This window comes from Polyergus mexicanus, unplaced genomic scaffold (genome assembly GCF_030449975.1).
Source record: "Polyergus mexicanus isolate NDT 795.1 unplaced genomic scaffold, iyPolMexi1.0 SCAF_15, whole genome shotgun sequence".
Taxonomy (NCBI): domain Eukaryota; kingdom Metazoa; phylum Arthropoda; class Insecta; order Hymenoptera; family Formicidae; genus Polyergus; species Polyergus mexicanus.
The window spans coordinates 6836990-6850219 of record NW_027223335.1 but is presented as its reverse complement, the minus strand read 5'-3'; the positions used below and the strand labels follow the sequence as shown (position 1 = coordinate 6850219).

General features: G+C 31.0%; 1 protein-coding gene across 7 annotated transcripts in view; it reads left to right on the top strand.

The window, feature by feature from the left end:
- Positions 1 to 13230, top strand: part of LOC138939776 (metabotropic glutamate receptor 8) — a 131702-nt gene that overhangs the window by 111275 nt on the left and 7197 nt on the right. For all 7 annotated transcript variants that reach the window (XM_070307939.1, XM_070307944.1, XM_070307938.1 and 4 more), the window contains exons 10-13: positions 3059 to 3185; positions 3896 to 4007; positions 11188 to 11411; positions 12638 to 12918. In XM_070307939.1, coding sequence (XP_070164040.1) covers positions 3059 to 3185; positions 3896 to 4007; positions 11188 to 11411; positions 12638 to 12918 — 744 coding nt within the window. The remainder of the gene's footprint in view (positions 1 to 3058; positions 3186 to 3895; positions 4008 to 11187; positions 11412 to 12637; positions 12919 to 13230) is intronic.

The following is a 13230-nucleotide window of genomic DNA, read 5'->3' as shown; positions in this document are numbered from 1 at the left end:
ATTTGCTAGTCCTGACGATCCCGCACCTGTTTACACTCCCGATTATGTTTACGTTCGTATATACAGGGTATCCACAATTTAAATGGCAAAACTTCAAGAGCGTATAGGGGACCGACAAACTAAGACAAGAAGTCTTTTAGAGGTTCGCTCGTTTTTGCTCCATTTTAGAGAAAATCGCAAAAATTTAATCTCTCATTGTCAGTTGCTCTCTTGAGTCGATTGGCACCGAATAAACTTTCTACTTCAAGGTTCCTTACATATGTAAACACTTGATGTTATCCTTTACGGTGCCAATCAATTCAAAAGAGCAATTAATACCCGTATTCATAGTTCTTCCTTATTTTAAGGACAGAGGAAGCCTCCATAAAGGATTCCTTGAATCTGCAAGGCCACCTTGTTTCATAGATGGACCTCGAGTCTCCCTTTCAGAAGGAAGGAATATTTTAGGGATTTTTAGTGACCGATTGGAGGCAGCACCGTTTTATGCTGCCTGCAACTAATTTCATATAATACATATGAAAACTTTTTCGTATCTTCAAAAAATTCCACGGGATTTTCCCAATCGCGAATGTATCTTTTCGGAATCCGCCACAGAATCCGATTCTCTGGATTTTCGTCTTCAAATCCATCGTCAGAATCATTTAAAAATTCAATGTCCATTATCCCTTTTTCCTTTATACACTTTCAGTTTGAGAGCGCGACAACAAATAACCACAAAACCACAAATGTAACGAAACTAACTTTTGGAGGTTATATTTGGTTATATTCTGCGTATCGTCTGCTAAAAAGGTCGCATCACTCCTCAAGGAAACTCCTTGGGCCTTCCTTGAGATAAGGGAGCCAATAAGATTCCTTGTTTGATCAAGGAAAGTTTATGAAACGTGGAACGAGGAACAAGGAATCCTTATTCCTCAAGGACGGACTATGAATACGGGTATAAGAGACCGAATCATAGATGCAGTAATGCACCAAATATCACTAGATCAATGTCTAGCTGCGATTAATGAGATCAGTGCTAGATGGAATGCTTGCATTGCTGCGAGAGGGCAATATTTTGAACAATATCTGCATTAAATAGATGATAAAATAAATAAAATGTAAATAAATAAGTAGAAAAACGAAAACTTGTTTTGTTTCTTTTTTTGTGATTTTCTCCAAAATGGAGCAAAAAACGAGGAAACCTCTAAAGGACTTTCTGTCTTAGCTTTTCGATCCCCTATACGCTCCTGAAGTTTTGCCATTTAAATTGGGGACACCCTATATATTCCAATGCCACGAGAAACGAATAAACTTTCACGCGAGTTTCACAGAACTAAGCGCGCCAAGTTTTTATCGTTATATTTCTTTTTATCGAGGAAGATTGTGAGGATAACAATAACTTAGTGGATTAGTAAGAAAAATATCTATAAATATATCGTACTATTTTCAGTTTTAATAAAATCTAGTAAGTTTATAGTGAACGAACGAAACTAATGATATTTAATACTTTCAAAAATGTTTAAATTCTCTTTTTATCTATAATTTTCGCGTATATTATTGCTTGTATATTATAAATTTGTCACTTACAATTAAAACATAAATTCTCAATAATTTATTTTTATGCATTTTAAAATTCTCATAATAATAATAATAATGTATTTTCATTATAAATACTGTATTTTAGAACAATTAAAAATTTTAAGAAAAAAAGGTACTAATAAATTTCTTTTTTATATTTATCATATAACTTCTCTCATATCTTTTATTATAACTCAATTGTGAACTCGCTTCCTTGGTTTTATCAAGATAAAAAGTAAACAGAAATCCCTCTTTCTCTCTCTCTGTCTTTTTCTCTCTCTCTCTCTCTCTCTCTCTCTCTCTCTCTTTTTCTTTCTTAATGAGACATTTAATTTGACAAAGGACCAAAATTTTGGGGTTTGCTTAACATTGAAGAAGATAGCGAGGAAATATCACTACATTATTGCCACAGCTTTCGTAATCTTTTCCTCGCTTCCTACCGCGATTACGATGCTTTTATTTCACCATTTTTTACTCTTATAGTTGCTCATAATTTTTTCCGCTCTTACACCCTAAGCTCCATTTTCTCTTTGATACCACCGCCTGTACAACAACCCGCTTTTTCTCGCGAGCTTCTCTTATTCCACCTATTTTCCCCATCGACGGTCTTAAAAATAATACTTTGTATATATCCTGTATACCCGTCTATATTTGCCTGGTTGGTGCCCGCGTTGAATTATTATAAGAAGGGTGAAGATATAAGCCAAGAGAAGGGAATGAATCGTAACAAGGATAAAAAGAAGGGCGCGGATCATTTTTCTTGCTCTGTGTGTGTGTGTGTGTGTGTGTGTGTGTGTGTGTGTGTGTGTATGTGTGTGTCCTATAAATAAGTCGTAACTCATGCGTGAAATAGCTGGCATAAATTCCGCAAACGGAACGCTCAAACCCGCTTTTATCTCATGCTGACAAATGTTTGCTTATCGCTAGATTTTTGGACCATATTATTTACGAGATAAGATTGCGCTTTTTTACTTCTCATATCAGTATTTTTATTTTACTATATTTTTTATGTAATATTACAAAATTTATAATTTAATTTATTCTTTCTTTCTCTCTCTCTCTCTCTCCTTTTTTAAATAATTTTTTAAATATCCGAGATTAATCCCCTACACATATATAATTCATATATTTGTAATACCTTTTCTCAATTTTACATATTTCATTATTACTCTCTCTCTCTCTGTCTCTCTCTCTCTCTTTTTTTTGTCAAGTAATATTATTATTATTACATCTTGATAAAATTATCCATAAATTTTTATTATATATAAATTTATATACGCATTATATTTATTATAAGCTCCAGAATGATGCAATTGAGTCATCAGCAATGATGTCAGTTCAAAACTACATAATAATTTTCTGAGAAATTCTTTGAAGAAGAATTAAATTCTATACCTACAATATTACAATTTAAAATTATATAATTTAAAAAGATTTAAAATTCTGTTATCATAACTACCGCATTTAGATTGTCGAAACAGCACTTGCTGGTTTATTTTAGGTCGCCAAAATACGGAGATTAAGTTCAACGCCGATGGGGACGCCTACGGATTTTACAACATCTACCAGTATCAAAGAAAGGAAGAGGGTCGCTTCGATTACATCCTCATTGGTGCATGGAAGGAAGAGTAAGTCTTTGATTCATAAAGGATCCTCAGACTTTTGCCATTTGTCGTACACGCTGCACAAACCGTTGTATTAATCTTCAACCTCTCTACATCTTGCGCAACACGCTATTATAAGTAATTACAAAATTGTGATATGATTATCGATGTCATATATATTTAATGTATATTTTTCTAAAATTTAATATACCCTTTCATATATGTTATCTGCGGACGGTCTATAGACAATGTTCATAGTCACAGAATATATGAATACGAATAATATTTTATTACACGTTAAATTAAAAATGTTTTGAATATGTTTTTAAATTTATCCAACATTTTATCCGATCTTCTGAATATAATAAAAAAAATTAATTATATATATATATTCCTAATAAGTGATTCGACAATTATTATATTTTTTTTGAAAATAAATAAAAAATTTTTTTTCAAAGTAAAATAAAAAAAGAATATTATAAATCGACAAAATTTCAATAGAACAATGATAATAAAAATATTTTTATACTCTAATGTTTATATATACAATTTATATATATATATATATATATATATATATATATATATATATATATATTGTTTTAAATAATTAGAAAGAATTTGGAAAATTGATTTTGCTTGTATAAAACTTTCCATGCTATTAATATAACGCGATAAGATAAAATCAGCGATGGCATCCAGTTTATTAATCGAAGGTCAATTTACTCTCTCAGGCTCTCTCTGGACATTAATATGACACGATGGGCGACCGGAGTCGGCGAGTTTCACATTCCACATAGCATGTGCAGCGATAACTGCCCGATGGGACATATCCGCAATTTTGTAGTAAGTGCACATTGCAAAGTCTGAGGATAACCAGAACCGCTGCATGGTTCTATTAGCTGATAGAATATTCAACAAAAGATCGATCCATCGAATAATGAAAAGAGAAATTAACGGGAGTATATCAACAAATAGTAATTATCAATATTAAATATAATATTATCGAGATATAATAGAAGACACATAATATAATTTTTATAGAAGATATGTAATATATAATTTTTTGGCGTGTTTTTTAAGACTTTATCTCAAAGTTAGATTCAAGAGATTAATCAGTGGTTGAATGGGAATCAATGTACCAGGTATATAAATATAAAACCGGAATTTGCCCATTGATGGCCGTAGCTGTCAATGTAGTTACCGTCAAACCGCGTCATTGGCGCCATTTTCTTGTTTTGACATCTGATAAAGATTTTCAACTCACAACAATACAAGTTTCATACAACAGCATAGTTTTTAATAGCGTTGAACATGTCGAATTTTGTGCCTGGAAACTACGATTTGCGGACAGCATTGATTTTCCGTTACCATTTGAAGAAAACTGCTGCAGAATCGCGTCGAATGCTTGTCGAAGCTTACGGTGAGCATGCTCTTGGTAAATCACAGTGCTTTGAGTGGTTTAAAAAATTTAAAAGTGGCGATTTTGACGTGAGCAACGAAGAACGTGCAAGACCACCGAAAAAGTTTGAAGACAGCGAATTGCAAACATTGTTGGATGAGGATGACGCTCAAACGCAACAACAACTCGATTTGAATCAGGCTTTGCGTGAAAAACGACCAGAATATCAAAAAAGGCAACGCAAAGTGATTTTGCTTCATGATAATGCACCATCGCGCACAGCAAAACCGGTCAAGGAAACGATTGAGGCGTTTAGTTGGGAAATACTTTCGCATGCGGCTTACTCACCAGACTTGGCTCCATCCGATTATTACTTATTTGCATCGATGGGACACGCACTTGCCGAGCAGCGCTTCACTTCTTACGAAAATGTACGAAAATGGCTCGATGACTGGTTTGCCTCAAAGGAGCAACAGTTTTTTTGGCGTAGCATCCACAAATTGTCAGAGAGATGGGAAAAATGTATAGCTAGCAATGGGCAATACTTCGAATAAAATATTCTTTATCATTTTCATACAATAAACGTGTATTTTCTATACAAAAATTCCGGTTTCATATTTATATACCTGGTATTAACTAAGTAATAGCCCACTAATTCCCATTAAATGTGACCTGTTGTTACATGCCGAAATTTGTTTGCGGTTTACCACTAATCTCATCGACTCGGCTTTCGGAGTTAATAAATTTCAAAAAGAGACTATTCAAATTTATTTTGACTTATCAATGCGCATTGAGATTAATATTATTATTTAACACAATCTCCAACATATAATTTATATATCTCTTTTTATATATCATAATTAATACAATTTATAATTCATATGGCAGGAGCAAACAGCGTCATACATACAGGGTGTAACAGAGCGCCCGTATCAGTAGTTTTTTGAGGAAACAAGGGATTTTCGTGAAAAATGTTTCATGCAAAAGTTATAGAGCTCTAAGTGACGCATTATATGATAATATTAGTATGATCTTGAATAGCACCGTCAAGATCATATAAAAATCACTTTGAATTTTTTAAACGGAACCTTCTATTTTTCATTACATACTCTTGTAGCTTACCTCGAGAGCTTTTCAAAACACTATAATAAAGTTTTTTTTTCTTAAGTACTTTTTGAGTTAATTTATATTTTAAAATCTGACATATTTTGATATAAAAAATTAAATATCTCGTAAAATATTTAGTTTTCGATAATCCTACTTAGTAATACTTTTATGTACAGAATAATGAGACAAATCAATTAGTATAAAAAAAAAAAAAATAATTGTTTTTAAAAAAATTATTTACAATGTATTTTTTTAAACAATCATTTGTTCTATTTGCATTAATTGATTTGTATTAAATATTTTTTTTTTCTATCTATTTCTTACGTTTTTTCCAATCAGACGAATTGTATATAACATCACACTCTATAAAATAATTTTCTTATTATTTTATTTTTACATTTTTATATTATGTTTTGGATTTTATGTTTTAATATTTAGTTTAATTAATTTAGAAGCCATAAATTTAGATTATACATTCTAGTATTAAAGCTATATTCGTGAAACAATTATGCCTTTTGGCGCTTGGATCCTTTGGGATATAACTTATTTAGGTCACGTATGGTTGTGAGTTATCTCTAAATATGGCTCAGAAATTTTTAAAGATGGCTCATTTAATCTTTTGTTATCAATAGTTAATGACATACGCATTAAACTTTCTTCCAATTGATGGGGGTTTGCTTATAAAGCTCTATAATGCCGATAATTGGCTTCTCTTATTATTAGTCGATATCGAGCAAACAAGAAGAATTTGATATCGTGGTGAGTCGCTATAACCAGAAGCATTATCGAACGTCTCATCACAGTCACGTCTTATCCTTCGTGACGACTAATTAACTTTAGGATTTTGTTAGAGAAAAAAGATCATTAGTTACGTGTTTCCTTTACTTTATTAAGTCAAATATAATACAGCTCTTATTCATATGAATAGTAAAAAACATTACTATTTATAGAATTTATTTTGAGAATAAATATTATAAATATCATACATTTTTAAATGACAATCACTTATTTTCGTATACAATCCTTTTTTATTCATACATTTTTCTATAATATTTGGAACAGTCATCTGGAGAAAGAAAAATTTTAATTTTTCAAGAACACAATCAACGCGGAATTTTGATATTCTCATTTATGTTTCTAAAGTACTTTTTAAAGAAACGAGAATGAAAACATATTTTCTTTGTGCTCTCCTCTTTTATAATTCATTATTTTTAAATTTTGATTTTGTAGATGATAAGAAATTTTTCGCACAAATTCCAACTTGGATTTTTTAAAATTTTAATCTCCAAGTCCCTTAAATTATTTTCTTTCTCTCTCTATCGTCATATCTACTTTAATTTTCATCACTTGTGCGCAATTTTCTTCCGGATTTAAAGACGATCATCTGCGACCTTAATCCGCGACGAATCACATGTTCTCTCTATTATTTGCTTTTCCTCCTATCATACATATATTTAGTATTCATATCTTTTATATTATTAGCCTGCAAACACATATCTCGCAAAATTTTTAAATAGAAAATATAAAATTTATTATTATTATTTTTATAAACTTATTTGCATATATGGGAAACTTTTACCGAGGATTTTAGCTTAAATACTCTTCAACCCGAAAGAAAAGAATTTAAAGTTTTAAAGTTTCCTCTCGATTCCATTTTTCCTCATTTCCAATTTTTTTTCAGCTATCTGTCCATCGCCGCAGCCATTTCCGTTTTATCACTGTTCCGCAATTCGCTTCCGGGATAAACTTATACGAGATTTAAAAGTTTAATCCAACAATGACGAAAGAGAGCTCATTGATTGTGACAAAAGTTTCACTATGTTTATTATAGATTCTCATTAAGAAAATCTAACGCTCGTAGTCGCGAAAAGCAAACGAAAATAGCTCAATTTTTTTGTGTTTTGCACCTACGATCGCACCTACGATTCATTAAACTCTACATTCCTTGCATCGCACTCCGATGAATCTTTAATAAAAACTTTATAGTTCGTTCGAGGAAAGAGAACTCATACGAAAAATCTTGCTACGACATACGATAGCGTGCAATCAGATTAACGATCGGGTAAAGGTCGAAAGTTTCTATATTGAATTCCGGCTTGTTTATCTTTTTGTTCATTTTTATTTATATTATATTATTCTCTCTTTCAAGATATAAATAAAAGTTATATCACACATAAAGTGCCAATATTCAATAAATTTTAATAGTATTCGGATTTGTCAAGTTTGATTATTTTAATTTGTTTTAAACATACTACTTGTAACAATAATTTTACTTTGCAGTTTTAATTTTAGAGACAACTAAATTTAACCTCTTCATTTTTTATACACATCTATGAGGAATATTATTTATATAATCTAGCAATAGATTACATTTCGTGATCTTTTTCGTAAAAAAGAAAGAAATTATTTAGCTTACGATTGCAATTAATTATGTGTATTTATCGTATATTTAATCTTCGTAAAAAAAATTTATACAAATAAAATTGAATACTCTCTTCTTCTCTCTCCTTCTCCTCCTCTCCCCCCCCCCGCTCACTCTTTATTTTTAATATAATTAAATATAAATCAATAAATTGAATAGACTTGTAATATCAAAATAGCAGCAGTTGAAATAATAAAATATTACGGCATAAATATTTTTGCACAGTGTATCTATTGTACATTAAAAAATAGACATTCATTATACGATCGAACATAAATTCGATTAAATCTAATTTCACTCAAAATCTACATTAATAATCGATTTATGCATAATTATTTTATCAATTAAATAGACCTGAAAACAAACATTACACGCATTTAAAACACGGCTTCGTTGCATTTTTCTTGTTAATCTACGTATTTAACAAAAATGCACGAACATACCAGCAATTAAACAATCATGAAAGCGATTCGTTAAGCGCGGCTTAATTAAATAATTAATGAATGACACGCCGAGTGGGCGACAACTGGTGCGTGATTCGTGTCACGAATTAGATTTATTCACTGCTCGATTGAAGTGCGTATATTTTGACAAATGTCTATCAATAAATGCCTCTGTAATGGCAATTAAAACTATAATTATCGCCGCATTCGCTCATCTCTGCGCGATCACGCATATTCAGTTTGATCCGTGACGCGAATAATGCGGCTCATAATTGTTATAATGCTGACAGGGGTTTTGATTGCGGTAATGCTAATGATATAATGATGGTAATCATTTAGTCATTAGCATTTTCATATTATTATGAACAATCAAACTGATACACAAAATATTACGAATTAGTTAATAATAAACGTATTGTAGATTAATTTAAATATAAGATAATTAATTCCTAATGACCATTAATATACACAATTTTCCAATCTCTTTATTTATACATGGTGTCCCGAATTTAAATGGCAAAACTTCAAGAGCGTATGGGGGACCGAAAAACTAAGACAAAAAGTCCTTTAGAGGTTTGCTCGTTTTTCCTCCATTTTAGAGAAAATCGCAAAAATTTAATCTCTCATTGTCAGTTGCTCTCTTGAGTCGATTGGCACCGAATAAACTTTCTGCTTCAAGGTTCCTTACATATGTAAACACTTGATGTTATCCTTTACGGTGCCAATTAATTCAAAAGAGCAATTAAGAGACCGAATCATAGATGCAGTGCACCAAATATCACTAGAACAATGTCTAGCTGCGATTAATGAGGTCAGTGCTAGATGTAATGCTCGCATTGCTGCGAGAGGGCAATATTTTGAACAATATCTGCATTAAATAGATGATAAAATAAATAAAATGTAAATAAATAAGTAGAAAAACGAAAACTTGTTTTGTTTCTTTTTTTGTGATTTTCTCCAAAATGGAGCAAAAAACGAGCAAATCTCTAAAGGACTTTCTGTCCTAGCTTTTCGGTCTCAAAATATTATATTTCTTCAATCATTCCTTATTCTATCAATCCACGTTTATCTACACGTCCCATTAATATTGTATTATTTATAGATATTGCGTGAGCAGGTACTATTTAATAATATTAAGCAGTTCTAAAATAGAATTATCAATTTTATCCCTAGCAAAAATTATTTATTATTTCGGTATAAAATGGAATTCAAGTAGTAAGTAAAATTATTAGCAATTCCATTTTTCTAGGAACCTATTGTAAATAATTCGGATCCGTTTGTTTTGCTAGATAGACAGAGGATCTAGTCGATTTGCTGCTTCGTTGAAATTACACTTGCTTCGCAAATTGAAATTCAATTTATTCATAATTTATACCAATGTATAAAATGCGATAACAAATTATTCTATTTTTTATTTTGTTAGTTTTATACGATAATGCAATAATTTACACAATACGACACCACAGTTTAATACCTGAATTGTAATGTTTTTCTCTCCTCGCAATAATAAAAAATATATCATTATTAACTGATTATATTAATAATAACAATTATTAGTAATTTTATTAGCATTTAGGGTATTGATTCTAGATTTATTATTTATCATTTTTTAATCAATCAATGATAAATTATGTATATCCATAATGGATTAATAATGAAATTAATAATCAATAATAATCAATATGTAATAGTAATAATGATTGCTAACTGATTATTATTGATGATCCTTTATAATTATAGGCTTCATTATTCATCATTAATTCAAGACAATGAACGATTAATCGTCAATTATTCCTTCTCACACGTTCTCAATTAATGATCATGTGAATCATAAGCAGGGTTGGGAAGTAACGCGTTACTTGTAACATCGTTACCGTTACAGTTACTTTTTTTCGATAACGATCGTTACTTTTTTCTGTTTGTAACGGTAACGATAACGTCGTTACATTTTTACAGTAACGGTAACGAATCAGCCGTTACTTTTATCGTTATTTTTTGATTCTTTATTATCTTATATCTATTCAATAGATATATTTTTTGAAAAATATTTTGTAGCCTTCTATCATAGGCTGCATTCCGATAGTCACTGCCAGTACTGAAAATCTATAGTTACGTAATTTATAGATTTTACAACACTGATAGTGAATATTGGAATATACTCTTAATAATATCGATATTTCTCCTATCAATATTTAAAAACAATGTTCGATAAAAATTTTCGACAAATTTGAAATTTGTAAATTACAATTTAAATTCCTATAAAGATAAGCGTATTAAAAAGTAAAGATATTAACATAAAAAATTAGAATCATTAAATAGCATTTAATATAAAAAACGCTCGCTATATAGAGACTAATTTAGAGCTTTTAATTGTAACATAGATTATTACATTTAGTATTGATTATTAAATAATTTTATAATCTAATAGCTTATTTTAGCATTACGAAAAACGAAACCACATAACGAAAAAGTAACGAATCGTTACTTTCCAAGCAACGGTAACGGTAACGCGGTTACTTTTTAAAATCAGTAACGAGTAACGGTAACGAGTTACTTTTTACAAAAAATAACGGTAACGGTAACGCGTTACTTTTATAGAGTAACGTCCCCAACCCTGATCATAAGCTGTATGCCGAAAAATTTCGCGTGCAGGAACCCTGCTGTTGGAGTTGCGTTGCCTGCCGTGAGGATGCCTACGTGTACAACGACACATGCAAGAAGTGTTATCCCGGGTATGCGCCGAATGCTACAATGACGGGCTGTGTGAAGCTCACCGCAGAGGTCATACCTTGGACAAGTCCTTGGGCGCTGGTACCGCTGATATTCGCGTCAATCGGCATCCTCAGCACCCTCTTCACCACAGTCGTCTTCATACGGTGAGTCTACGTTCTGCTCCTTATGTATCCGTCGATGCTTTTATGTAGGGTGTACACGCGCGTCTCCTATTATTATATTCTTATGTTATATTATACGACAGATTTTTTAGCAAGCTTCATATTAGTTTTTTTCTATATGAAAAAATTTTCAAAAATTTCTAGCAAGAGACATCCTAAATAATTAACGAGTAGGAATCTTTGGTAAACAAAGTTTCAGAGATAATAAACAGACCCTGTGTTGTTCAATCATTTTTAAAGTAGACTTCGCTTTACAGAATTAACTTTTTGATTTAAGATTTTATTATAAAGCTGTATAATATCAAAAATTAGAAAGCAGTATAAATAACTTTTCTCCATATTTCTGTTAAAGAAGAATCGTCTTGAAATTCCAAATAATTTGTTGCTAACAAATAACGCCAGTAACAGAAAACAAAAAAATTTATTAAATTAAACAAATGTATATAAATATAGTATAAAAATATTCTTCTGAATTTATTAATATAAAGAATGAATATAAGTATGTGTGTGTGTGTGTGTGTGTATGTGTGTAAAAAGACATTCTATATCTTCTTTATTAATAAAAAGATAACGAGCTTGAGCGAGAAATATTAGCATTGAAAAAGAGCGCTTAAAAAGATTTAAAGTCGATGCTTTCAAAGCGAAAATTTAATCAAAAGCTTCATTAGCGACCTATTAAACTTACTTAATTAGAGTACTAAAAGGTTTACTGCATTTTACTATAGATGTGTAAGAAAGGAATAGAACTTTCGGACCACAAATTTTAATTAAAAAAATTTTTTTTTTACCTTAACTTATTAATTTAGATTCACATTAATTAGCATGGATTTAGTTATTGGATACTTTGTATAAATTATAACTCGTGACTTAAACTAATTATCACTCGTCGTAATGCATGAGGATAGATTTTAATAGTTCCATCGTATATTCTTCAGAATTATTAATCTTGAAAGATATTCTTTTTTCGAAAAGCAAAACTAATGTCAAAAATAATGTAAACGTGAAGTTATATATATAATATTTAATAATTTAATGTGTGTAAGTCGTTTAATTGTTTAAGATACAAAATGGATAAAAAAAAAAAAAATGATTTATATTAAATTTAAAAAAAATATATATTTAAGTTAAAATATATTATTTTATATTATATATATAGGCTATGTACTCGATTCTTTCATGATTAAATACATGTTGTGTTTTTATTGTAGATTTAATCGTACTCCGGTGATTATGGCATCGGGACGCGAACTATGTTACGTCCTTCTGATTGGCATTCTCTCGTGCTATGGCATGAGCTTCGTTATACTGAGCAAGCCGACTACGTGGAATTGCACATACCTCAGAATCGGCCTCGGTCTCTGTCTCAGTATATGTTACAGCGCGATCCTCACCAAGACCAACCGTATATCGCGGATATTCAACCAGAGCACGAAGAAGATCAAGAGGCTCTCCTACACATCGCCCAGGAGCCAAGTGGTAATCGCTATCGGTGAGTACGAGCTGCACTCACTTCGGTAAACACATCGACAAGCCACGACCTCGAGAGGATAATTGCACGCCGATGCTTGACGCGATCTTCTCCCTCCCCCCTGAAATAAAAATCGGTGGCCATGTTCGACGAAGGGAAATAATGTTACGACTTTTACGATAAAATTTCATATTAATATATTCCTCTCTAACAAGATAGAGATGATCAATTCGGATTTGACGCAATCCTTGTTTATTGCAATTTCGATCGAAACTAAACATCATATTTCGTATCGCTGTTTGTGTCAAAAGTAGAAATCTCGAAAAGTATATA